This window comes from Etheostoma cragini, chromosome 4, assembly GCF_013103735.1.
Source record: "Etheostoma cragini isolate CJK2018 chromosome 4, CSU_Ecrag_1.0, whole genome shotgun sequence".
NCBI classification, from domain to species: Eukaryota; Metazoa; Chordata; class Actinopteri; order Perciformes; family Percidae; genus Etheostoma; species Etheostoma cragini.
This window is the reverse complement of record NC_048410.1, coordinates 28,514,631-28,541,224: the sequence shown is the minus strand read 5'-3', so window position 1 is coordinate 28,541,224 and position 26,594 is coordinate 28,514,631. Positions and strand designations below refer to the sequence as shown.

At 40.2% G+C, this 26,594-nt stretch overlaps 2 protein-coding genes across 4 annotated transcripts in view; one reads left to right on the top strand and one right to left on the bottom strand.

Annotated features, from left to right (window-relative positions):
- Positions 1-34: 34 nt before the first annotated feature.
- Positions 35-5,846, top strand: nmur3 (neuromedin U receptor 3). 2 transcript variants are annotated; one of them, XM_034870208.1, is made up of 3 exons: positions 35-191; positions 1,348-2,251; positions 5,293-5,846. In XM_034870208.1, the coding sequence occupies exons 2-3, from the start codon at positions 1,420-1,422 to the stop codon at positions 5,730-5,732; spliced, it is 1,272 nt and encodes a 423-aa protein (XP_034726099.1). In that variant the 5' UTR covers positions 35-191; positions 1,348-1,419; the 3' UTR covers positions 5,733-5,846. The 2 variants fall into 2 exon arrangements, with proteins under 2 accessions (XP_034726099.1, XP_034726100.1); XM_034870209.1 differs by having other exon boundaries at positions 139-191; positions 1,351-2,251.
- A 1,576-nt stretch (positions 5,847-7,422) lies between these two features.
- lactbl1b (lactamase, beta-like 1b) overlaps positions 7,423-26,594 on the bottom strand; it is a 24,338-nt gene continuing 5,166 nt past the window's right edge. The window contains exons 2-8 of one of the 2 annotated variants that reach the window (XM_034870206.1): positions 24,928-24,994; positions 22,308-22,512; positions 20,747-20,853; positions 19,109-19,266; positions 12,926-13,173; positions 11,448-11,553; positions 7,423-10,041 (exon numbers count right to left, since the gene is read on the bottom strand). In XM_034870206.1, the coding sequence (XP_034726097.1) occupies positions 9,063-10,041; positions 11,448-11,553; positions 12,926-13,173; positions 19,109-19,266; positions 20,747-20,853; positions 22,308-22,512; positions 24,928-24,987 (1,863 nt within the window). In that variant the 5' untranslated portion in view covers positions 24,988-24,994 and the 3' untranslated portion in view covers positions 7,423-9,062. Of the gene's footprint in view, positions 10,042-11,447; positions 11,554-12,925; positions 13,174-19,108; positions 19,267-20,746; positions 20,854-22,307; positions 22,513-22,697; positions 22,965-24,927; positions 24,995-26,594 lie in introns of those variants that run through there. The other variant, XM_034870207.1, reaches the window with a different exon arrangement.

Genomic DNA, 26,594 nt, shown 5'->3' with positions numbered 1-26,594 from the left:
CTCTCTCTCTCTCTCTCTCGTCTTCCAGGTTACATCCCACCGGTTTCATCTCTGCAGCACAGTTGCCATCCTCCGTCTGCCTCCTCTGTAGCATCCAACAACTTTTGCATTATTTTCTTTTTTACTCTATTTTTATTTCCTCATTTCCACCATGATCAGAGCGCGTTGTAAGAAGCATCAGCAGCATCAAGGTGAGGTTCATTTCTATTTTAATCAAAGCTCTTAGGTTTCTAGTGTTTGATCAAGTTTAGCTGCATATAAGAATAACCTTAACTTCTATATAAATTAAATATACCCAATTAAAAAATAAAAATAAAAGAAAAAATGCCATTAAGTCATAACTGCCTATATTAGAGGATGTTGAAGTGTCTTTAAGGTTAACTCCAACAGTGCAGCTCGTACTATGTCAAATAACCTTGGATTTGCCAGGTGATGCATGAAATGTGCGTGCATAATAACCTTTTAGAAGAAGTCATTAGCATCTATCAGTGCTGTGCGTGTGTGTGTGTGTGTGTGTGTGTGTGTGTGTGTGTGTGTGTGTGGTGGGTGGTTGAGAATGATAATGATTCTCAACAGGCACCGGTTGAATTATTTAAACCGTAACAAGGCAGTTAAAGCAATTATCCTCAACACCTTCAATTTGCTGATCACACTCTTTTCTTTTTTTTTTCATCTTCTTTTTCTTTTCACAGAAAATGTATTTTGCCAAAAAGGGTCAAAGTACGTAAGCCCAATTTAGACAAAATGAGGTCTCAAGACCTGCAGTGTGTAAGTGTCTTCAGACAACAGTTTCTACTTTTCAAAATGGAAACCTAACGATTGGTGTTAATTATGATTATGATATAATTAAGTCACCTGTAAACAAATGTATGATTAAATCAATCTGTGTAGCATACATAGACCCTTCCTGCTAAAGAAAGACATCCACTGTGTTTTGATTCATGAAAAATGCATTTCTGCACCAGGCGGTCCTGATTATTCATTTATTGTGTTATTAATATGCCATGATCGTTATTGGCTTCGGTCTTCCCTGCTGGTTTATTAATTAGTTGATCAATCAATTAGTAGATGGACAGAACATTATTTTAAAAATTAACTGTATCAGTGATTTCCAAGCAAGAGCTTGTCTTATCTCAAATATTACTTTGCTAATTTGCTGATTCAAATGTTTTTGCATTGGGTTTTTGGATTAAAGTCCAGATAAAACAAGGAATATAAAGATGTCATGCGTTTTATAGACAAAACAAGTAATCAGGAACATAATGGGCAGATAGATTGAGCAATAGTGATATTAATATGACACTAGTTGTTACAGTGTGTTTCTTCTTCCTCTTGTTCTTTTTAAAGCAGGCCCCGAGTGTTGAACAGACTGAGGAATCGGCGCAGGATGTGTTGACATCTCCAGTTTTCCTCTCTAAAATGGAGCTCTCTATGCAGGGCTCCTCATCAAACGCATCCAAACTGTTCCTCAACTACAGCGTTCCCCTAAATGCTACCGGGAATTACACCAACGACCAATACACTGAGGCCAACCTCTTTCAAATCCTGGGTCCAAAACGATCTCCCTTCTTCCTCCCTGTGACCACCGTTTACCTTCTCATCTTCCTCACCGGCCTGTCTGGGAATCTTCTCACATGTGCAGTGATAGCCAAGAACAAGAAGATGCGAAACCCCACCAACCTCTACCTTGTGAGCCTGGCCGTGTCGGACCTGCTGATGCTGTTGTTTGGGATGCCTCTGGAGATCTACGACCTTTGGCAGAACTACCCGTTCCCTTTCGGCGAGGGCGGCTGCTACTTCAAGACCTTCCTTTTCGAGACGGTCTGCTTTGCCTCAATCCTCAACGTCACAGCGCTGAGCATAGAGAGGTACATAGCTGTGGTGTACCCGCTCAAAACAAGGTACCTGTCAACCAACCAGCACGCCAAGCGGTCCATCAGCATCTTGTGGATGGTGGCGATGATCTGCGCCATCCCCAACACCTCCCTGCACGGCATCTTCTACCTGCCAGAGAGAATGAAGGAGTCAGCCATATGCACCGTGCTGAAGCCCCTGTGGATCTACAACATGGTCATGCAGATCACCACTGTGTGCTTCTATTTCGTGCCCATGATGGTGATTAGCGTGTTGTACATGGTGATGGGGCTTCATCTGAGGAGAGAAAGGCAGCAGCCCAGTGGCAACCTGGGAAAGACCGTTCAAAGGAGGATCAGCGCGAACGGGCGCCGGAGACAGATCAACAAGATGCTCTGTGAGTTCTGCTCTATTTACATTACATTAGATTTCATTAAGCTGACACTTTTATCTAATATGACTACCAACAACACTTCCAACCATGGAGGTAAAAACTCAGAGCAGCAAGAATCACATATATATACACATTAGATGTTTCTCTCTTCAGAAAACACGTATTACTGTGAAGAGTTGCTAAGAATTGACTGCCCTTTATGTTAAAATGCCAAGACATGTTTCCAGAGAAGAAGGTGAGGAAAACACAAAGCAAATAATGCCAATCCATTGCCGATTATTTGTATGGATCATTTGTATTCTGGAGGGTGTCACGTCTTCTAAGCTTTGGGGCTTGATGAGGGTTTATGAACACTGTTTTTTTAATGTTTACAGCCCATCTACCCCACTGCAAGGCCTATTTCCCCAAAATGAATAGGTGATTGATTTGCTATTTTCTGTATGAGGAGCTCCATTGTAGACGGATATATCCATCAATGTATTTTCCACCGAATGTAACCAAATAATAGGTATTGAATTCCAGTGGGAGTCATCCATGCCAACCTTACTGATGATACCTTAATGGTATTTTCACATGGAATGTGTCATTTCTTCTATAAAAATCTGAATCTGATGACGGCTTTTACTTTGTTGATGAGTGTTAAAATGTTAGTTTATGACTTAGAATTTGTCTTCATGCTAGCGGCAATGTCACTGTCACTTTATCCACCACTTAGGTCCACACTAAAACACTTCAACAACTATCGGATGTTATGCCATGACAGTAAAAAAGAAAATGAGGTTGACTTTAAAAAAAAATCTGGATTGATTGAAATTTGGTCCAGACATTCACCTTTTCTCCTGATGAATTTTTATAACTTTGGTGATTCCTTAACTTTTCCTCTTGCACCATCCTAATGTCGGAATATCAATTTTCCCAATATTTGCAGTTTAACCAAATACCTGCACTACTAATGCCATGTCCGTCAGCCTCAGCTACTTTTTGTGTTCATTGCTAATCAGTAAATGTTAGCATGCTAATAGAAAAGAATGGAATATAAAGCCTTAATTGTCAATGTACATAAAGTGTTGACAAGAAATATAAAATATAAAGAAATAAAATATGAAAAAATGAAGTGTTGGGAGGTAGCGCAGAGTGAAGTCCTGAGAGCAACTATATACATATGTAAAATAGCTTTGTGTACACATTGTGGGAAAAGTAGTTAGTACTAGATAAAAATTAGATATTGCACAGTATTAAAATTAAATGGTTAAACATTGCAATGTATGCAATCGCACAGGATTCCAGTGCAATTCCATTAACAGGCTAAATTGAGACAGAGAACATCATATATAGCTGCTAAACATCAGCATGTTAGCATTAGAGTCTCACAGAGCTGACAGCATGTAGACTCTCACTGTTGTTGCTCATTAAGTCACAAATATGTAATGTTTTAGAGCAACATTTGCAATTTGTCTCCCTAAATGTCATTTACCTGTAAAATTCAATGTGTTAAAACCCTCACAATGGAGATGGAAAAGTTTCAGAAAATACCCAAGATTAATATTATTGTGATTCAGTCAAAACAACATAGTGTATGAATATTTTTTCCAACCTTTAGGCTTTACTTAAACACTTAAAAAACGGTTTGTCAAAGGGTTAAATAGACAAAGCTCATAAATTCTGTTCATGGCAAAAGGGAGGTACTGTGTCAAGTGTTTACCACTCACATTTATAAATATCCCTCGCTGTGTGAAGCGCCACCAAGCTTTCAAGAAAGCTAAGTCAGTTTGATGTCATATGCCCACCATTGGCCCGACAGCCTGCTGCACCTCCGTCAGTGAGAACACCCTGAGAGCATTATGCAAGGATTAGTCGGAGAGGAATGTAATGAGTGCTCAGAGTGACACATTAAAAGTGACACTTCCATCAAATCCTAACATTTTTAAGATTTTATACACTTTGTGTTCAATTTTATCTTTTAGGCTAAGAAAGTTAATAGGACAACATGTGTCTTATTCAAGTAAATGTGGCTGAAATGATTAGATCTTTATTTTTTAAATCTAAAATAGACTTTTAATTTTATTTTTGGGGTGACACTAGATTACCTTTGCTGAACAGCAACCACTGGGACTTGATAATATGATTTTGTCACAAAATAGTCCAAAATGTTGAAATGTATTCATTCTGCCTGTTGTTGGATTGTAGTCCAAAACTCAAGCCGATTCAGTTTAGTTTTATATAAAACAAGTAATGGCATCAAATACTCACATCTGACTAGTCTGGATGCAATCCGAATTTAGCCCCGCCCATAACATTTGAGGTTGGGAAGATTGGTCTGGACTTGATCCGTTGTGGAGCAACTATGCTCAATCTAGCTGTTTGGACCAATAAAAAATTATCAGGGCGGGCTTTATACGATGACAGACCAATGATGGTAAGTAACGTAATCAACCCGGTCACCTAAGTGCTCTTGGGTTGAATTCGTCAAATTCGCCTACGTCAAATACTCCGTTGCTCTGATTGGTTGTGGGTCCGTCCAATTGAGCGCAGAGGCCTTTCCTTTCCTGGTTCAATTAAAACACGCCCAATAATCCCAGCCCGATGGAGCATTGTCAGACTCAGATTCTGACTTAAATCTGACATTTGACATATTTTGCTTGAAAACGGACTAAAACGATTCGTCACTGACCAAAATAGTTGCTGATGATTTTCTGGCAATGAGCTAATTGATTAATAAAATCATTTTTGCAGCTTCACAATGAACTGCCAAAAAAATATCAGTTACACAGAATTATGTAAAGTCCTAAGTAGCAAATATTAGCGACCATGAGCAATGGGTCATACCAAGTAAGACTGCATTAACAAAACTCAAGTGGAAATTGGTTTGCGTTTGATCTATTTTTAAAATGTGATGTTCTTTTAGCATGTAGCCCATTGTCTTTTCACTCGGTCCCTTTTCTGTCTCTGTCTATTTTGATATTCCCAAAGGTGACACAGTAGTAGATAGCTGCAAAAAAGATAGGTGTTTGAACAGCAACATTTTCTCTGTCCTCATCCTCTAGCGATCGTGGTGGTGGTGTTTGGAATCTGCTGGGCGCCCTTTCACATCGACAGGCTCCTGTGGAGTTCCATTAGCCAGTGGACGGATTTAATGCACGACGTCTATCAATACGTCCACATCCTGTCAGGCGTCTTCTTCTACCTCAGCTCAGCAGTCAACCCCATCATCTACAGCCTGCTCTCCACACGGTTCCGGGAATGTTTCCGAGAACTCGTTTGCTCCCAGACGGAGGATAACAGCTCTGTCAGAGACTCACTGCCATTCCCTAAGATTTTACTGGAACCCTCTGTGTCAAATCCCGGAGCTCCGGCTGTGAGTAAGGATTCCAGTGGTTTTATTCCCTTATTGTCTCCTAACATGACACTGAGCATGGACACTGCAATCCTCACGCGTGCGTGTGAGGAGACGACCTGCCAGACCTGTGTTCTAACTGAGACTTGATTTGAATAAGCTAACACGCAAGAGAAATCAGAAGATCGATACTACTCTCACATCTTAAATGTGAAGCCGGGGTGAAGTGGCATTCGGGTCAATCAGGTAGAGTTCCCGTTGCTCGGCCTACAGATTATCACAAATGCCTGGGAGACATGAGCAGCTGCTCATGGATCCTTAAAATTGGTATTGTTGTAACACACGCCGCACAAAACTCTCCAGGGTTCCCAATATTAGATTAACAACAATGTCCAAGTGACATTTAAACCCCTTGCTCCCTCTCTACATCTCAGTCATGGTTACCCAGCACATTCATCTCACCCGTCAATTTACTAATGTTCTCCCATCAATCTAGCCATCTTAATTCAAGTATTCCTATTCAGGCGTTACAGAACTTTCATGTTTACAAATAATAATAAAAAAATTCAATTTGTTTTTCTTACTTTAACGTTAAATGGAGCAAAGCTTATTCAATGATCCAATTGCAAGTTTATTTACAGAAATGTGGCGAGATAATGGAGCGCCCTCTCGTCTAATGTCTAATGTTACCAACGGAAGGCAGGAAAAGAAAGGAGAACGGGAGGGCCGGAAACAGCAGAATGAAGAACAAGCGGATGGTGGAGGAGGATGCATCAAAGTGCTCAAAATGATGGATTTATTCCAAAATCGGGCTCCAACGAGTGCTGCGGCGGAATTGACTGGAAAACGGGGTAAGATAGCGCATTTTGTAGCGATTATCTCCTCATTGCAAGTAGCAGCATCTCATATGAGCTCCATTCAGTTCCACTCAGCCCAGCTATGATGCTGATCAGACAATGCTATGAGAAGTCACGACTACAAGTATACAATGTTATATTTCAGCATCTGTTTATTAAGAGAAATACCATAACAGCTTAAACCTACACTTTAAGGTCAATAATGTGCATTTGTCTTGTGCCAATCTGTGGTCAGGTTTCATATTTTTCTTTAAGTCCTTCCCAAATGCGTAGACTTGGCTGGCAGATGGAGGAATTTCACACAAAGGAACAACATAATTTGGGTTTAAAGAAATAGATTTTGTTTGTGTTATTGATAAATGAAGGGTTGGGCTGGTGCCGTCAGAAATTTCCTTGTTGATTTAGTGCCCCATTCCGACCCTGATGTGAAGCTTGGCTTAGTATAAATACTGGAAACGGGGAAGCGGCTGACATGGAAACCAAAAAAGAACACTTAAAAAAGACACAGTCAAATGAAAAATAAATCTTCCAGGTTTTAATGCTGTGTCCTTTTGTAAAATTAGTCATTATCTTCTCTTACATGCTAAACACACAATATATCTAAAAAAAGAAAACCTAAAATTATATTGAATGACTCATCTTGAAATTAACAGTAACTTGAATTAATCCAATGGGATTTGTTTGACTACCTAACCCCTCTGTCATATACATGTATCCCTATATGCATATCATTCTTGGAACTAAATAGCATACTCTGTATAAAATGTCACATTTCTGAAGCTAAACGCGCACTAACTTCCGTTTCCTTGCTACACATCAAACAAAGTGATAACATGTTAATTATGGAGATTTAAAATTGCAAATGAGTGTTTTTTAACCATCAGACAGAGCCAGGCAAGCTGTTCCCCCATCTCCAGCCTTCATGCTAAGCTAAGATAACTAACTCCAGTGGTATTGATCTTCTTGTTTAACTCTCAGCGAGAACCTAAAAACATATTACTCATTAGTGTACATGTGTTTAAAGAGCTTACATGTACAGCATATGAACTTTGATTTGATTTAGTTTATTGCAGTGGATGACATTTTTAACATGCCTGCATATTCCACCTGCTTTCTTTTTTTGTTATCTGCTGTTTAAGGGAAAGTGGGATCAAATCGGATATGAATAAAAACATGATGCACTTGATTATATTTATCTTTATTCGGAAAATGATGTGTCTTGCTGGACAGACAAAAAAAAAAAAAAAAAAAGATACAATACTTTCCCATGTTTTAGTGGTATTTGCGCACAACGAATGTAGCCAATTGCTTTGCTGTGAGCTTTTCCTAATCTGGTTTTGTCTCTTGTTGCACGGCCATGCCTGATTTGATTGATTGGCTGGCCATGTTCACTGTGATTGCAGAGTTATAAAGTGATTATGGCTATTGTGCAATGTCTGATGTAAGATAAATAAACGTTTTAAATGTCAATGACTGGTTACGTTTGATGTTTCGTTACTTTAATGATATATAAATATATGAATGTGGATTATGATTGCAGGAAGTGTTATTCATCATCATGATTGCATTGTGTGATTGCTTTTCTAAAACCAGCATCCCTATCATCTGACATCTCATCCAAAATGACGAACCTCAACAATAACTGAGAATCAACACAGGGTATACTTTGCATGTTGGTTCAGTTTTGTTTCTTATACTTTATGACCCAAATTCAACGTTCCTCTCATCATCCACCAAAACGAACTTTAATTTGTGGCCTGTGAGAACATCATATTCAATATTTCCATCCACAGCCAGGTAGAATGCATTGGATTTATTTCTTAGTATTGCATTCACATAGCCTTGCTGCAACTGGTGCTTCAAGACAAAACAACATAGTCAAAATCTATTTCCATTTCCTCTTAAATCAATGTGAAAATTAATTCTCCTGCAGCAGTCAGAGAACAGTGGATTATGGATATTGGTGTTAGAGATCAGGACAGATTGGAGTCCATTTATTTGGGGATTAAACAGCAAAGAATCACACAGGCTTCCCAAAGCTTCTTCGTCCTTAATGGCCTCCCATTAGGGAGCCAGACTATTTTGATCCTTGACATTAACTCAGCAGTTCCGTACCCGTGGCAACATTTAAATAAAAGTGAATCATATTCATGCGTGTCATAACAAATGACATGATTCTACTTGTCACAAGCATAAATCTTGACACAAAGAATTTAAATACTGTTATCCTCCCTCCCAGTGGGGAAATGTGTGGCCGACATTGTGGAAATTGTAATCATGGTCCAACAATTGGAAATTAAATAATGACCACAACAGGAGTGTGTTTTGTTCTGTTGTGCTCTCTCATGAAAACTCAAGGACAGAAAAGACTGGAAAAGGCAGGAAAAAACACATGCACCCTATCACAAAATGTTAAATTGGGATCCACACATCATTATGTTCAGGACATTATTCACATTGCCGTCCCTTTGTGTGCTCTTTGTAAATCTGGAGTACAAACTGACCGCTGAAATGGCCCCATCTTTTCTCTTGGCCTTGGAAAATTCACAGCGTCCTCTTTGTTTACGGCCCCTTACATCCCAAGCACATACCATTTGTCTTTAGGTCGCAGCGTTGCTGCAGTTCAGGTCGAGAAGGATGGCCTGCGGGCTATTCTCACCACATTGTATGTGTTTAGTCCTGGAGCATCAAAGCCAGTGGACAACCCGCTCTTGCCAAATGTGTAGAAGTTAAATAATTGGCCATCTTGGGCTTCCAGGGACACTGAGGCCGTGCCGACTTTCAAAACACAAGGGTACTCCCTTTCAAAAACCACTCGGAACACCCGGTCGACCAGGTAGTTGAGCTTTATTGTCCTGTACTTCTCTGGGATCAGCTCTTCAATCTGAGGCCCAAACTGTTGCATGATCAGAACTCCGTCTGGCCCAACTTTGATCTCGTAAAAGGTGATGTTGCTGTAGGTGAAAAAGCCGATGTAAGGTTCTGGCTTTGGCGGAGGATAAAGGACCTTCTTGGCCTCCCTAAAGGCTTTTTCTACAGCTGGTATGATGTGGTTGTAGGCCTTGGTGACCAAGTCCTGGCTCTGAGACCGGCTGCCAGCCATTAGCACCACCAGACCGAGCTTCAGTCTGGGCACCAGGGAGAAGGTGGCTGAGTAGCCGTCCAGATCGCCATCTTTACGCACAATCTCGTAGCCCATCAGTTCATTCACCTCCCACGGCGTCCCAGTACGGTTGGCAAAGTAGTCCTTATCGCACCTGAAGAGCGGGGTTAGCATGATCTTCAACGAGTCTGGCTCCAGCATCCTGCGGTGATAAGCGCCCAGCAGCATCATGACGAGCTTGGCCAAGTCTGCGGCTGTGGAGAACATCTGACCCGAAGGCCGGTACCAGCCCAGGTCATAGAGCGGGGCCGGCTTTCCGTTGGAGTACACTCCCACAGCCATCTGGCCCTGGAGCCCCGGGGTGATGTCAAAGCCGGTGTCCTCCATCCCCAGCCGGTCCAGGATGTTGTCTGTGATCCACCGCTGGTAGTCAACGGCAACCACGCGCTCGGCCATCACATGAGCCAGCAGTGAGAAGGCGAGGTTGCTGTAGTGACATCTAGAAGGAAGCAAGTGAAACAGATGAAGAGTGTCTCAAAAAGCTGGTTGTTGATGTAGAAAATAAAAGAAACAAACAATTTGTTGAAACTCAATACCTACATTGAAGAATTGGTAATTGTAACAGTTCTGATAAGCTGATAAAGTATTATTTGAAGGATAAATATGAAGCTTCAGCCACTTAGCTTAGCATAAAGACTGAAAACAACAATGGTACTGCCAGATTTTGATTGCCGTGTTATATGTTGCTTGGTTGATCTGTACAAAACTGTATATTAAAAATGACAATTTGTGGTTACAGTCCAGGACTTAACCCCTTGTAAAACTCTTCAAGTCTGTGGTGCTTGCATACACATTTAAACTTGGTGTTTTGAGGGAGATCCGGTTTCTGAATGTCCTCTGTCTTCAGTCTTTGGGTGAGGTGTTCAACATCTGCACGGTTTTCTACGTCACTAGCCGAGACCAGGTGGCTAACCGGAGCATGCTAGCTTGTTCTCAATGGCAAATCACTCCTACAACACCCAATAGTGGACCATAATCTCCAAAAGAACTACTTCCTGTCCCTGTTGTGCAGGTATTCCACAAGTGGTCCTCGTCTAGAAGAAGTCTCCAGCTAATCCTGCCTTGGACTGAGCAAAGCTGGAGAAAGAGTTATCTAGCTGAGGGGATCTAACCGAGCTACTGAGCATGTGCTACTCCTAACAAAGATAGTATAGAAGTGAGATGTCTCACTCTGGAGCTAAAACAGAGACCTAAATGTGCAATGAGCAATGGGCAGTCCAACAAAAATACGGTGTTTTTCAAATTGAAACCATGTAAACCTATTCTGGTACAACCTCAAAATACCATAATGAACCTGAAAATGAACAGAATATGGACACTTTAAACAAGCAGTGGTTACACAAAATGTGTCGTATTTGTCAGCAAATGGAGCAAAATTGCGGCATACTCTGAAAGCCGTGCCGAAAGGAGGGGAACCAACTCTCTGCTCTCCGTTGACGTGTATGGCATGAAGGTGCCTCCTCGTCAATGGAACAAAATGCTTGTTGTACACGTTACGTCGGACAGATTGTTAGGTTATTGTCAGGATCCCACAGTCTCCCCATTCTCCCTGCTGATTCCTCACATCTGTATTCACTTTTGTCTTCTTAAAAGTTCAGTTTTCAGCATTCGCTGCTCATAATAACTTAAGTTACATTCATGGTAGTGAATAACACCACACAGCAGCTTTCTGTCATTTTTCCAGTTGGAATATACAAGGAGGCATCATAATGCAATAAAGCCAATGGAAAGCACTTCAATGCACTCTGTCTTTATATTTAGGCCCTCCCATACAATTTACTATCCCAGATGCAAAAAAAATTACCCATTGAAAAACTGAAATCAACGCAGTATAACAAATCTTACTTAGTGCCCGGGTCTGCTACGAGGACATCGTCTTGCAGCAGATTGATTGCAGTCTGGGTTTTTCCTTTCCAAAGCAGACTTGTGGCCCGGAGTCTCCTGGGTAGACCTAGATCAACCCAAAATATAATATGTAGGCAAATATAATACGTATGTGAAATAATATAATTGCGTATATATGCACAAGAGATGTTTTTTTCTACTTCTGCTCTATCCTGCTCAAAGAAATATCTCTTCATGTTTTTTTCAGCCTATTATGTTGAGGCTTGATACCTCAAAGATAAATAAAGACTTTAAAGATTTAGGATTTTCCTGCCTCTGTCATCATTTCTTTATTAATTCATTGCACAGGGTAAAGTACTAGAAGTGGTAAAGCATCTTCAGATGAATGAGTCCCTGTTTATGCATGACAATAGCATTTTTTTGCTGTGTCAACACAAACTGTTGACGAGTCCAGCATGACAAGTATCCAAACGGCCCACATACGTAATGTTGGATTTCACTGCATTGCAGGTATTTTGTGCAATCTATACACAGTAGAGCACTCTTCCATGGGGTCTGTGAATTAATTATCATGGCATAAATATTAGTATTTTGTATATCGTAAAATGCTTACAGTTAAAAAAAGGAAATTCACATTTTTTAATCCTTGTCTTGGCTGAAAATAGATAGAGAACCTCTGAACTAAAAGATTCATTTTTGATCTTTTTTGGTAATTTCATTACAATATCTTATGATGACAAAATCTTTCTGATGTTAAGGATAATATTTTAAGTCATTAAACCTAATCAGCACAGGTTTATTTTCTTGATAGTTTGGTGTATGAAACGTCGAAAAACAGTAAACAAACCAAAACTTTAAGAAATCCAAATCTGGTGTCAGGAATATTTTTGCCATTTGTGCTTAAAATGACTAAAAATAGTTGCATAGAATTTTGATGTGTACATTTAACAAGCTTATCGAAGAGAGAAAACGTTATGTCCAATATACCGAAAAACTGCCTCTTCCAATTATTCCTCTTTTATTCAAATCTTTTTATTCCATCCTCAAGATTCAATACGTCAGCTCCTGTGGGTTTAGTCCACATCCAGCTCCAGAATTTAGTTTTATTGGGTTAGCCCGTGGGGACTTGTCGTACCAAGTACAAGTGTGGGCTGTTAGCTTAAGAGGTGCCAGTTCAACTCTTTGTCACCGAGTTGCCCTTCAGCAAGGCACAGAACCCCCAACGGCAGCCCCCCTCATCACTGTGCCATCTCTCCATTTAGTGCATGCATAAGCTCCCGTGTGTCCATGTTCCTGTGTGTTATGTAACAACAGAGTGTAAAAGTGCAATTTCCCCTTTGGGATCATTAAAAAGTCTTCCTAAAAAACATATCTTAGATGCATTTTCATACATAACTAACTGTAAATTTGAGACCTGAGGGAGTACAGTAGGATGTATCTTATTAGCTCTTGAATCCTATCTCAGCAGCTGTATTTACCTGAGAGCTGGCTAGCCATCCTGCGCAAGGTGACTGAGGAGGAGCGGATCTGAACCTCCCCGCTGTCCAAAAATATCAGGCCATCTGTCACGTATTTCAGCTCAGAGTCTCGCGTCCTTCCAAGAGGGTTTTTGATGGTGAAGTTGTCCACGTATTTTTCCAGGGGGTCATCCAGGGAGCCAATCTTCCCATCCTCCCACAGTTTGTACAGCATCAGCGTAGGGAAGATTTTAGACAGGCTTGCAATTCTGGAAGAAAGATAACAGAGCAGTGCGATTTCTTTTTATCTGACAGAAAAGACTTGATGAGTGTGAGGCACCCTGATGAACAGTTTTTGTTTTTGTTTTTCTGCCAATTCTCACTCTTGTGTCTCGCCTCCCTGCTTTCTTTTGCTTTTTGCTTTTCATCAACCCCCCCAAAAAAAGTCTTTAGCCTTCTGCCTGTACGTGACTTATAAGGAAGTTGTGTGGTTGAATAGACGTAAACAGCACTAGGTCAAAACCGAGTATATGGCTGGACCGTGTGTGGTCAATGTGGCCATTCATTTGTGTCTGATGAGAGAACGAAGTAGAGGGGAAGGCTCACACACACACACAAACACACACAGACACTGCTGATTAATGGGTGATAGCGGTAGAGGTAAAAGCCATGTTTGTGGGGATAATGGGTTATATCACCAATACCGTGTCTCCAATCACGCACTTCTCACTACTGCTTTTTTGAGTACATGGTGTGTTCACACTGACACTGCATGGTTCATGTGGCCACATGCAGTGCACTACTAGTACCCAGATGCCCCACTCAAAGCGGTCAAAATGTTGAGTGTGGACCTCTGGACACTCCTCACACTACTGTCATCATATTTGCTACAAAGCAGAAGCTACAGGACCACCAATGTATTTTTAAACTTGTGACTGTGGCAGGCAGGGAAGCTGTAGCGGTTACTTTTTAAATGGTGAAACACAAACTTTACATGTGTTGTTGGCAGGAAGAAAATCCGGATGGATGACAACAGTGCAAAAATTCTCAGCCCAGCTACAATTTACCAGTAAACAGAAGGAGAATAGTATTTTTTCTGGTCAGTGCATAAAGACCATGATTTGAGGCAACACTACGCTGTCAAAATGTGAAAGTGAGTACTACATGTCCTACAATAAAGACACATTGCAACACTTCAACAACGGTGGAACTTCATCTTTCAGAGACAGCAGGACAGGGTTTCCTGGTCCTATAGCCCTGGTCCCCAGGGTACCCCCAAAAAACAGCTATGTATGTTAAGCCAGATTAAAATAAATGTATTGTTAGAACGGGTACATTAGATTTCATCAAGTAGCAACATAATGGGATGTTTTGCGAAATATGTTTATGTGCTTTCTTGCCAAGAGTGTGAGGAGAAGATCGATACCACTTTCTTAACATGGAGCAAAATCCAACAACTGGTTAGCCTAGCTTAGCATAAGGACCTCCAAACAAGGGAAACTGCTTGTCTGGTACTGTGGTAACAGCACTTCTAAAATTAACATCTTATGCCTTTTTTATCCCTACAAAAACTTACTGGTAGTTGGATGTTGTAATATTCCTCGGCCATCCTCACTTACACAACAAATCTTCAGAAGAGTAAATAAGTATATCCAACTGCAATCAACTATTAATATTTGAAAAAAGAATTCACATTGATTATACAGTACACTGAGCTTTCAGTTGTTAAGTTCTTGTACCTGGTGATTTTACTTACTTAGAAAATTGGTCATGCAAAAGATGTGTGTTACTAGAAAATCTATAATTAAGGTGCTGTACTGGTTAAATGGAGATGATAAACTAAATGGCAACTTTAGAGTCTAAGACTCAGATATGTTTAAACCAAACATATATACAGTAGGTATAATATGTGCAGGTATGCAGGTACTGAATGTCTACATACATATGCAAACCTGATTCCAAAACAGGCAGGACACTGCACAAATTGAGAGTAAAAAAGGAATGGAATCATTTACAAATCTCATAAACGTACTATATATTTTATTCACAATAGAATATAAATGATGTAGAAAATGTTGAAAGTGAGACATTTTAAAATGTCATACCAAATATTAACTCATTTTGGATTTCATAGGAGCTACACATTCCAAAAAAGTTAACACAGGTAGCAATAAGAGGCCATAAAAGTTAAAATTACATATGAGGAACAGATGGAGGACCAATTGGCAACATGATTGGGTGTAAAAAGAGCCTCTCAGAGTGGCAGTGTCTCTCAGAAGTCAAGATGGGCAGAGGATCACCAATTCCCCTAATGCTGCGGCAAAAAGTAGTGGAGCAACATCAGAAAGGAGTTTCTCAGAGAAAAATTGCAAAGACTTTGAAGGTATCATCATCTACAGTGCATAATATCATCCAAAGATTCAGAGAATCTGGAACAACCTCTGTGCGTGAGGGACAAGGCCAGAAAACCATACTGGATGCCCGTGATCTTCGGGCTCTTAGACAGCACTGCATCACATTCAGGAGTGCTACTGTACTGGAAATCACAACATGGGCTCAGGAAGACTTCCAGAAAACGCTTTCGGTGACCACAATCCACCGTGCCGTTAGCCGTTGCTGGCTAAAACTCTATAGGTCAAAAAAAGAAGCCATATCTAAAAAGGATCCAGATGGCGTTTTCTCTGGGCCAAGGCTAATTTTAGATAGACTGTGGCAAGGTGGAAAACTGTTCTGTGGTCAGACGAATCAAAATGTAATGTTTGTTTTGGAAAACTGGGACGCCATGTCATCCGGACTAAAGAGGACAATGAAAACAGAAGTGATCAGCGCTAAGTTCAGAAGCCTGCATCTCTTATGGTGTGGGGTTGCATAAGTGCGTGTGGCATGGACAGCTTCCACATCTGGAAAGCACCATCAATGCTTAAAGGTATATCCAAGTTCTAGAACAGTATATGCTCCCATTCAGACGTTGTGTCTCTCATGGAGGACCTTGGAGTTTCTAACATGACAATGCCAGACCACATACTGCAGCCAGAGTAGAAGGATCCAGGTACTGAAAGGGCCATTCTGCAGTCCAGATCTTTCACCAATAGAAAACATCATAAAGAGGAAGATGCAACAACGAAGACCTAAGACATTTGAGCAACTAGAAGCCTGTATTAGACAAGAATGGGACAACATTTCTATTCCTAAACTTGAGCAATTTGTCTCTTTAGTCCCCGAACGTTTGCAGACTATTGTAAAAAGAAGATAGGGCGAAAGGCCTTGTCCCAACTTTTTGGAAATGTGGTGATGCCGTGAAATTTGAAGTCAACTCATTTTTTATAAATGATGCATTTTCTCAGTTTCAACATTTGATATGTCATCTATGTTGTATTCTGAATAAAATGCAGAAATTTGAAACTTTCACATAATTGCATTCTGTTTTTATTCACAATTTGTACAGTGTCCCAACTTTTTGGGAATCGGGTTTGTGTATACATACTGTATACATACAGCATATGCATGCAAATACTGTATGTACATATACACTGTATATCCTATCCAAATGGAAACCCTCATTATTCAATTTCGACCATTACAATTTGTCTTTGGTAAAAACAAAGTCAGCTTGATGTTATTTATGAAAAACAGCAAATGCAGACTAATTCTCGCAGGTGTGAGTCCCATTAATTCTTCTCAGTGTGCAGAGCTTTTATTTCAAAAGGTGCTCATGTTGAAAGCAGACTGCGTCTTGGAGTCTGAAAGCAAAATTGCCTGCTGCTTCAAAAATGGTCAACTGTGGGAGAATTTACCTAAAAGGAGCATCAGCACTCTCAAGAGCAACATGCACTACATCTGAAAGAATGAATAAGCCTTTATACAGACCTACCTCTAATTAAACTACACTTCTTTGCAGCCTTAATGTGTGCTTCTGTGCACAAAGTGCTGGAAACACTTGAGTATGAGTAATAGTTTTGATTGGCTGCGGACTGATTGGGGCTGTATGCTGCACAATATTTTTCTACATATATGTTGTCTCATCCAATATGTTATATAAGTAATAGTTGGTGCACTTCTACACACAGATTACACAAGTGATTGAATAATTCCACACTTTCTGGGCATTCCACCAATTTTACACCTGACTAGTCCTCAGCAGGTGAACATGGTCGTATATAATTGATTGATATATACAATATTTATGTTTTTACGTGTATCAGCATTGGCCGATAAATGGCAGAGCAGATTCAGAAAATAAATCCAGTGTGGGTGCATTTTGAATGAATACTGTTTATCTACTGTTCTTACTTGTTCCACCTCACCTGTTTTTACTATTTGTTAAATATTGTCATTTTATTTTCATTAAATTTGCTTTTTTTAAAGTGAGACTTTGTTACATGTGTTACAGTTACATTACAACAATTGCTATCAACATCGTGTCATTTTGATAATGTAAATTGAGGAAAAGCAGTATCGGCTCCAAATATTGGGTCAAGAGAATTGGCACCTGGTATCCGTCATCGGCTAAGGCTGATGGAAAAAAAAAAATAAAAATCCATATTGGTTGATCCCTATGGTATATGCCTCCTGGCGCTCCAAAGGATCCATCTAATTTATGAGAAAATGACCCCCAGATCTTTACCAGGTCATCAGGGTTTGCTTGTAATAGGTTTTGAAAAGACTACGCTGACCTCTGCTTTACAATCTTGAGAAGAGAAGTTTGAGATGTGGGCATTTGTCAAGCAGGGAGTGTCAAATGAAAGATGCTATCATGTTGCATCATAAGAAGTGAAGCACCTCAGCTCAGGGACTCAAAGTCAGTATGTCTCCGAATCTGCAGCATAAATCTGGAAAAGAATCCATCTTCTGCAAAGCCCTCAACTGCAAGTGCAATACTAAATCGCTGAAGTAACCCACATGTCACTTGAGGAAAAAAAACAGGATTTTTCTTAGTTTGACTCTTGCACAGAGGCCCAGCCTTGGCTGGTGGCCTGTGGACACCTATACAATTTGGAACAGACCAATACAATTCCTCATAAACTGCAGCAGCTCACATGTCGCCCACATGCTAAAATGCCCCAATTAAAGGCTGCAATCCAATCAGTGTGCTCCAGACCCTTTTTTCCCCTTAGAAAGGAGATTTTATGTCTCTTTTCTTTCCTGCGCTGTGACACACTCTGAGCATTGACTTTAGCCTTTGTTGACTATTCAGACATGCAGGGGTAACATGATCACAGTCATGTTGTAACCTCAATGTGTGCAGATGTTCACACTGGCTGAAGAATATTTACATGCAGAGCTTATGTGCCCATTACAATGAATTAAAGTGATGGAATAATGGGCACCGTGTAAGGTAAACACATTGCCCCCTCTGCAACAGAACCAATAAAAAAAGAACAGGTTAGTGAGAATCAGCAGTGATATCCACCCGACGAGACTTAATACTGACTGAAAGTCCACAAAAGAAGACAGCAAGGTGGTTGTTAAACCTCATGTTTTCCTTGGGTCCAATTTGAACCGTTTTCATTTTTTTCCCGCAAAAATGGGCCGTCAAAATAAGCGCTAAAAACGTCAACATTAAAAATATCAAAAAGCTTTGGCAAAAACATCACAAAAAAGCACCCACAACACTGAAAAAGTGACAAAAAATGTCAGAAAAAGCTGAATAATAATAATGTTGAAAAAAGTGACCAAAACAGGGTTTTTTCACGGTTGACGGGAAGACGGCACAAGGGTTAAACGTGCGGTGTACTAGCCGAGCTGACGTGTGGGGGGTGCCATAACTGTTCATGCTCCCGCGTGGTGGTCCAGACACTACTTGCAGTCCACAGAGGTGGCGCTAAAGAGCAAAACCCACCGACTTTTCTCTTTCTACAGACTTAAAGAAGAAGAAAAACGGCAGAACTGGCTTCAGTTAATGACTCATGACCCCAGTATGTGGATGTAAAATCAAGGTTGCTGCCCTGGTGATCATGGGAAAATAATACGCAGAAACACACAGCATAGTACAGCAACAATGACATATGTGTACATGTACATGTGTTTGTTGTGTTATGGTTGTCTTGCTACGGGATTCCTTAAATTTTCTTTGGGATGAATAAAGTATCTATCTATCTATCTATCTATCTATCTACAGTATATGTTAACCCCAAAACATGCAAAACAAAACAATTCTATATCTCTCTCTATAGATATTTGTGCTGTAGCTTTCAGAGTACTCACCTGTAAATTGTGTACTCATTTGGGGGTCCTGAAAGAGGGTCACTGGCATTCCTTTTTCCAAAGTTGCCGGTCCATAAAACCGTGTCATTCAAGATCACGATGGCCGACAGAGAGGGAAGGCTGATGGGGTTGACGCTCTGACGAAGCACGACGTCCACCTGGAAGAGGCACAGCAGGAAGTTTATTGTGAAAATGCATATCGGTCACATGAGTGTATATATGTGACTACTTAAAGGAGACATTGGCTCATTCTTGTATTTCCGGAATTTACTGGAACATTATTACATGCTTTAATGTTCAAATAGTTTTAGGAACTTGGGTTGGGAACCGGAGGGTTGCTTGTTCAAGTCCCCATACGGACCAAAGTATAGTGGTGGACTTGTGGCTTTAGAGGTGCCTGAGCACTGCCAATGTGCTCTTGAGCAAGGCACCAAACCCCCAACTGCCTTTCCATTGGCAACCCCCCCACTCTGATATCTCTCAATTTAGTGCATGTATGTGTGTAATAACAACAGAGTGTAAATTATAATTTCCCCCTGCAGGATTAATAAAGGATACATGGTTGTTATTGTTGTAATCCGCATCCCCATGTCCTGACACTCTCCTGGTACACTGGCTTGAGAAAGTTTACACACCCGTGCTAAAGTTGATAAATAAATAGAGGAATAAAAAAAACATCTTTTGGAAATTGATCTAAATTCCTTGATTCGAAAAATGTAGGAAAATCCAACCTTTAAGGACACGATTTTTCTGTGTGAATGAATAATGTATTGTAAATAAATCAATGTTCTTCCTTATGATACATGGGGGTAAAGCATGCACACACCTTTTACCTTATTCCTCTTTTTAATCAACTTTAGCATAGGTGTGGAAACTTTCTAAAGCCTATGTATGTGCTACATGTGTGGAAAGGGAAACTGAGGACAATGTCCCCACCTGATTACATCACCCAGAGTTCAGTGGCTTCAGTGTTAGAATCCATTTGAAGCTTTTTAAATGTCATTTTCCAGCAGACCTGTATTCATCACAAATGTGCCTTTTGAGTGAGGCATAGCCATTTGTTGTCTCCTGTAACACTAAAATAAATTGAATATGCCATCAACATCTGTGTGATTATGTTCACTTAGATCACCTGCTTTCTTCCCGCTAAGTGTAATTAGTATAGTATAATTAATTACTGTGAGCGAACACACAGTTTCACACACAGCACATCAGTGGTGCTGCTGCCAAAAACAGTTCTTGCTGTAACAGCTATTAATGTTTTTATGATTGATTCATCACTAATGTAAAATCCACTACTTAAAGACAACTTGCCACTGTATTCCTTCTTCAGCTTGTTCAGCGTTACGTCCTCGTCACTAATGTGAACGCGCTGCTTTTTCATTTTCAAACTTCTCTCATGGGTGCTAAGGTGGGGATATATTTCCTTGCACGTAGTTGATAAATTGGGAAAACTGCTGCTGAGAAAGACCCTGAGTATCTCATCCCCTGTATTTTTAATCTCCTTCTGTCAACTTTAACAACATTTGGTGTAAAGGATTACCGCGGCCAGCCCGTACATTTCCTAGGACTCGAGGTGGAATGAAAGAAATACAACCTCAGTTTTAATTCTGTGCCTTGATGTACAACTCCACTCACCTTTTCCAGGGCCTCTTTCAAGCTGGCGATAGGATGCTCCAGCTGGACAGCCTCGGGGAACCGAGGACAAATCCGCTCTGCTTTGGCGTTGCGACCCATCCCTTCATCTGGGCGTTGGGTGGGAAATGAGAAACGAGTAAAGAAAAAAGCAAAGGAACAGTCTTTTGTTATTCCCACTTGATATCTGATAGAAGGATGCATCAGCATCACAAAGGTAAGTGTGATGCCGTGTGATTGGCTGGCTTGGACGTCATTAATTCTCTGCTTCCTGGTGAATCCCTTTAATCTTACGGAATACATATTCATACGATATATGATATCCTGTAGAAGCCCACTGATCCAAAGAGATGTTGCTTGGGCTCACTGTAAACACTGGATATGTAAAATATGATAATCAAATATGATTCATTGTGGCCACCCATTCTAAAGCACTGCCATTCAGGAAAAATAGTTTTTTGCACTATAAAAAGAAACATCAGTGTTCATCAAAAATATGAATCTGAGCCTGTGGAGCTGTGCTTTTCCTATTAATAATATCACCAGGTGTTACTTTACTCAAACCTGTATTATGTTTTGGAGAATAAATCATTTTGGCTCTGAGGAGCTGACACTAAAGAGCCCGATATGGTGTTATGATTACGGTTTGGCATATTCAACCAAAATTCATCATCAGCACTATTAGTACATGACACATTCTGGAGTTGTGTAATTTCAACAATGTTTCACATAATTCACGTGTCCATCTTTAACCCTGAACCTTTTGTAATGTTTACACACAACTTGTGGATTCTGAGGAATGAGAAATGATCAATGATGATCTGTTTTAATCTACTTCTATCTAGAATATGATGCTGTCAAATACACACACTCCAACGGGGACAACAACTAATATCTTTAGTGAGCAAACACTTTATTGCATAATTACAAGATAAAGATCGCACAATTACCGGACTGTTTTATGCATTAATTACAAGAGCTATATCTCCTTAATTATGAGAGAGTAATCTACTAATGATCAGGTTGTGGGAGTGTGGAGACAGGTCCGGCTATGCAAGACTACATCAGATAAGAAGGAGCATCCAGCATTTTAACTGCAAGCTGATAAATAAGAAAGAACCCAGAGTTATTGGATGTCACAGGGTCAAGGTTTCCCAGACATTCACATGCTTCCAAAATAGGAAATGATGGATGAAATGGAAACGATTTTTGGCTCTCAAGTGTCAAGAAAGTCTGGCATTCAGGTTCAAGTCACAGCTCACTGTTAATGTATAAAGATAAGCTCAGAAAGAAAAGGATGGTTATAAAAAAAGAAGAAAATCAAGTTGAACTTTGTAGTTTATCTCATTGGAAGCTTCTTCTTTGGGATTCTTGCTGCTCTGAGATTGTTCTTTCCTGATTGAATGCACTTATTGGAAATCGGATAAAATGGTTAAGATGGATAAACGCGTCAGCTAAATGAAATGTAATGTAACGTCAGCCGAGATGAAGGGTTCTCAGCTTTAAGACGTTCTGACAAAGCAACAATATTTCTGACCTTGTTTTTTGGGGATCTTAATCTTACCTGGAAGAAGTTTGGGCAGCTGGTACTGCCAGAAGAAGCATCCTGTCATCACCAGTGACAAAACAAGAAAGAAGACCAAACCCAGCTGTGTCCATTTCACCTTCATCTTGCTAGTTTTAGTGAGTCCTTCGAATTTAACCGTCGCAGGAGAAGGAGAAGGAGCAGGATCAGGATCAGGAGCAGGAGCAGGAGCAGCAGGAGGAGGCTTGGAGAAGACACACAGGCACACAAACACACAACAACGCACAGTAGGTTAGCACTAAATCTGTGGAATTGTTAGTTCATACACTTGGGAAGAATTCCCATAGTTGTGGATTCTCTGACCAAACATCTGTAGATTTTGGTTGTAAAAGAAGTTCCCTACACAAGTGATCCCTGTTGGCTACTCACCACCTGATGAATCATAGGCCAGAGCAGGAAGGACAGGATTACCAGTGGCACAGAAATCTTCTTACACAATCAACATCAAACATTTAGCCTGAGTTAGTTCTACTATGTAAAGGATTCAAGCATCCCAGAGGCTGTAAATGGTGTCCCATGGAGGGTATGCCGGGCCGGAGAACTGACACGGACCCAGACATGGACTCCCAGCTCGGATTTCTCACTGACTGTGCTGTAATCCCGGGCCATCGGCGCTCCTGTCCCTCCCATTTCAATTTTCTTCTCCTGCAGCCACAGGCTGTTGACATCATAATCCCCAGATTTACTCCACCAAAGCGGCCGGGGATGTCCTAATCCCTAATCCCTGTGAATTAATTCACTTCAGTCCAGCCTTCGACTCGTGGCCACCGAGATGACAAAGTTGGCACCCTCTCAGCTAACTCGAGTCGAGATGGGGTGACAACAGCGCGCCTTTTAGCCAGACCGTGAGCCGAAAAGTACAATCACTTTCCTCAGCTGGGTGAGGGACTGACAGACAATTTGTAACGTTGAAGGGAATTTAGATAATGACCGAGAATAAGATGCACTGCTGTCAACAAATTACAACACATTATTCCCACTGCCAGCTACAAGAATCCAAGAGTATGTCTAGTTCACTCACAGCAGGGACAGTTATTTGCTTCACTGGCAAACAATAATTACAAAAATTGACTTACTGCATAAAGGAAAAGTTGATGGATCATGCAAACTAAGCCATGTGTTTGTATTCTTTGATTACACTTACATCTATAAACCAAATTAATTTAATTTGCATGCATTTCTTTGTCAGGGACAGTGTACATTAATTAACATTGCTGTAAATGCAACAAAATGAACCAAAAGGCTGTTTTTCATCCGTGTTCCCAGTACGGATCTTAAAATTGTCTCCCTAAAAACAACAATAAGGAGATTATAGTCAAGAATACAAATATAAAAAGCTTGGGTTGAGGGGAACATACATATTCTTATTAAGGCTGACATGTCTGACGTGTTATGAAGCAGTTTTTTAGATGTTTTTTGAACAGAGTGTGTGTGGTGAGTTCTCTGATGTTCTGGGGGACAGAGTATTATCTGTCACTAAGAGTACAGACTAATGTCTACCACTAAAATTAATAAAAACCCATCTGACTTTGGTATTAAAGCTACAGTGGGGTTCAAATGTTTGCGCACCGCAGGTAAAAATTTAAATTAATGTGCTTATTATAGCTGGATAGTCATTGGAGGCAATGCTATTCCATTTAGAATAATACTCTATGTATAATGTGGTAATTCATTCACAACTAAATTAGGTTCCATTCTTGAAATTACATCTACTCCTCCATCCACTCCAAAATCTATAAAAATGCAAATCATGTTCATTTCAAAAGTTGAACTGCCGGTTGCAAGATGTCTCTTACTTCAGAGGTGAGTACAGGTACAACAAAACGTGAGTTTCAGACCTGAAAGAGAACAACAAATCTTGTGCATATAATAGAAAAACTAAAATCCATAATCTTTCATGACTTTGGGGGTGCAGAGCAATGAAGGAGATGGTTATTTCATCTATAAATGTTTTTTCAATTCCTAGAAAATGCACTGTTGCAACATCTATGTGTACCAAGATTTTAAATTAAACTAAACCTGAGGAAAGATCTGATCTAGTATCTTCTGTTGCAGTTCTACCGCTGCTGGGTAGCTTCTATGAATACATCTCGGCAATAAATAGAATTTCTATCCATGGCCGGGTATATCTAGCGACAACCGTTCCTTGGCTCTGCCTTATCACGAGGTATTAATGGTCGGTCCATAGCGCAGTAATGTATTTGGATGATTCTAGGTATCATGATGTGGGAAAACGAAGTGTGAAAGCAAGCTGCGGCTGATCCTGGTTGCATAACCTGTGATAGCTGGAGAGCACAGCAGCTGGCCCATTTCACCAGTCGGGACACACACACACACACACACACACACACACACACACACACACACACACACACACACACACACACCATCATCACCACAGCAGTTTAATGTATTTTTAGCTGGAAAGAAATACACATTTTAGGTGTTTTCCCCATGATTCCAATTCACGTGTTTCCCAAAATTCCTGCATGTCAAATGCCTATTTTATGTGTATTTCCCATAATTCCTACATGGCATGTGTCTGTCTGTAGGCATGACTTTGCATAGCTTGTGTGTGTGTGATGCGGTTGCTTTTTACCTGGCCTTGAACCCCGTCCACTGAGGTTTCTATGAGGACTTTACTCCCCGTCTTCCCCATGGTTTCGCTGCTCCAGCGGTTACATAAAAAAGAAGCAGTTACTCATTAGATTTCGCACAGAATTTGCTTACTTCTATTTGCTCTATTAATGTAGGACAGCAGTGTTAGGGTCATAAAAAGATGTGGTTTCTGTGACAATGCTCGCTCTACAGAAAGTCCACAGACAGGGAAGAAGGAGGAGGTGAGAGCAACAACAAACCAGGATCATTTTTCTGGCACATTCTATTATTGCTACAACAGCTTGAACTGCTCTGGTGAATAACAAGGCGGCATCATAGACTGAGAAGAAATGCATGAGAAACATTAAGCGCCTCATACAGTACGTGTTTCAAAATGGAAAATCAACACTTTTGCTGAGGCTTTTTTAAAGACATTTTAACTTTTGGTGCTTTTGTTCAATGTTTGTCACACTTTAGTTTTGGAATTAATGATCAATGAACCTTTTTATAGGAAATTATACCTGATGTTCGAGTTAGAAAAACAGCAATTAGGAATTATTTAGACTAAAATTAAAAGGAATGGATGTTGATGGATAATCACAGACTGGAATATGTCAACTTTTACTCAATACTATTTCAAAAACACTTACATTTTGTTTTTCAAATGCTATAAAATTGAATAAGACGCCCCAAAATTAAGGAAAGTAGAGATCTGTACTTGCCAAAGAGCGTTGGGTGGAATCAATCATGTTATTTTGGGGAATTAAAAGAACATTGATATAGGAAAAGGGGTCAATTTGACCCAAAGACAACATGATTGCTATTGGAATGTCAACCTTTACATGAATTATTGCCACAGTAAATATCATTTTATGCTACCAAAGGCAGTAAGACTGTGCAATCCTGACATTGCTGTGGTGGGCTCTTTTCCCCATGAAATACCAATTCCCCTTATTTAGTTATTGTGTGAGCATTTTGTTTCTCTGATGAGATGGACTGCTCTTCACTCAGCGATAATCCCACAAATCTAGCACCACTTTAAATACTTTCTGCTTAGCTGCAGAAACCTTGTGGTGGGCTCGTGTGATGCTGGGTTCGGCTAACCACTCCAGTCCTCCAAACCATAAAGCATGGGTCGTTTGTTTTTAATGTTAAATAAAAAAAAGAAAAACTCGTATTCTTCGTCACCTTACTTCCTGCTTTGCTCCAGTCATACATAGATAGATAGATAGATAGATAGATAGATAGATACTTTATTCACCCCGAAGGAAATTTTAGGCATCCATTATCAAGACATCCATAACACAAGAAACACATATACAAACATATGTTAGACATGTACACACATATATCAGACATATACACACACACATGTATCACACATACATAAGAATACAAATAAAAAATCACTCCCAGAAATGCTATAACCATGATAAGGAGAGATACTATGGTAGACTATGCAAAAGTGCAAAAGTGAACAGTTCAGTAGATTGTGATTAAATATTAACTATGCCTATAAAATATGAACATAATAACCTATAAACTGACTGACTGAATAAGATTAAGAACATTAGGAAACAGGGTATTTAATACCATGGCCACTAGTAACAAGTCGTAACTGCTGCTTGAACCAGCGACAGTTTTTTTTTGGGGGGGGGGGGGGGGGGG

Bases quoted from the DNA above. Each gene is read 5' to 3' on its own strand.
- nmur3 (XM_034870208.1), top strand. From the start codon at position 1,420: ATGGAGCTCTCTATGCAGGGCTCCTCATCAAACGCATCCAAACTGTTC. The intron at 2,252-5,292 runs GTGAGTTCTGCT...CTCATCCTCTAG, and splicing joins ACAGATCAACAAGATGCTCT to CGATCGTGGTGGTGGTGTTT.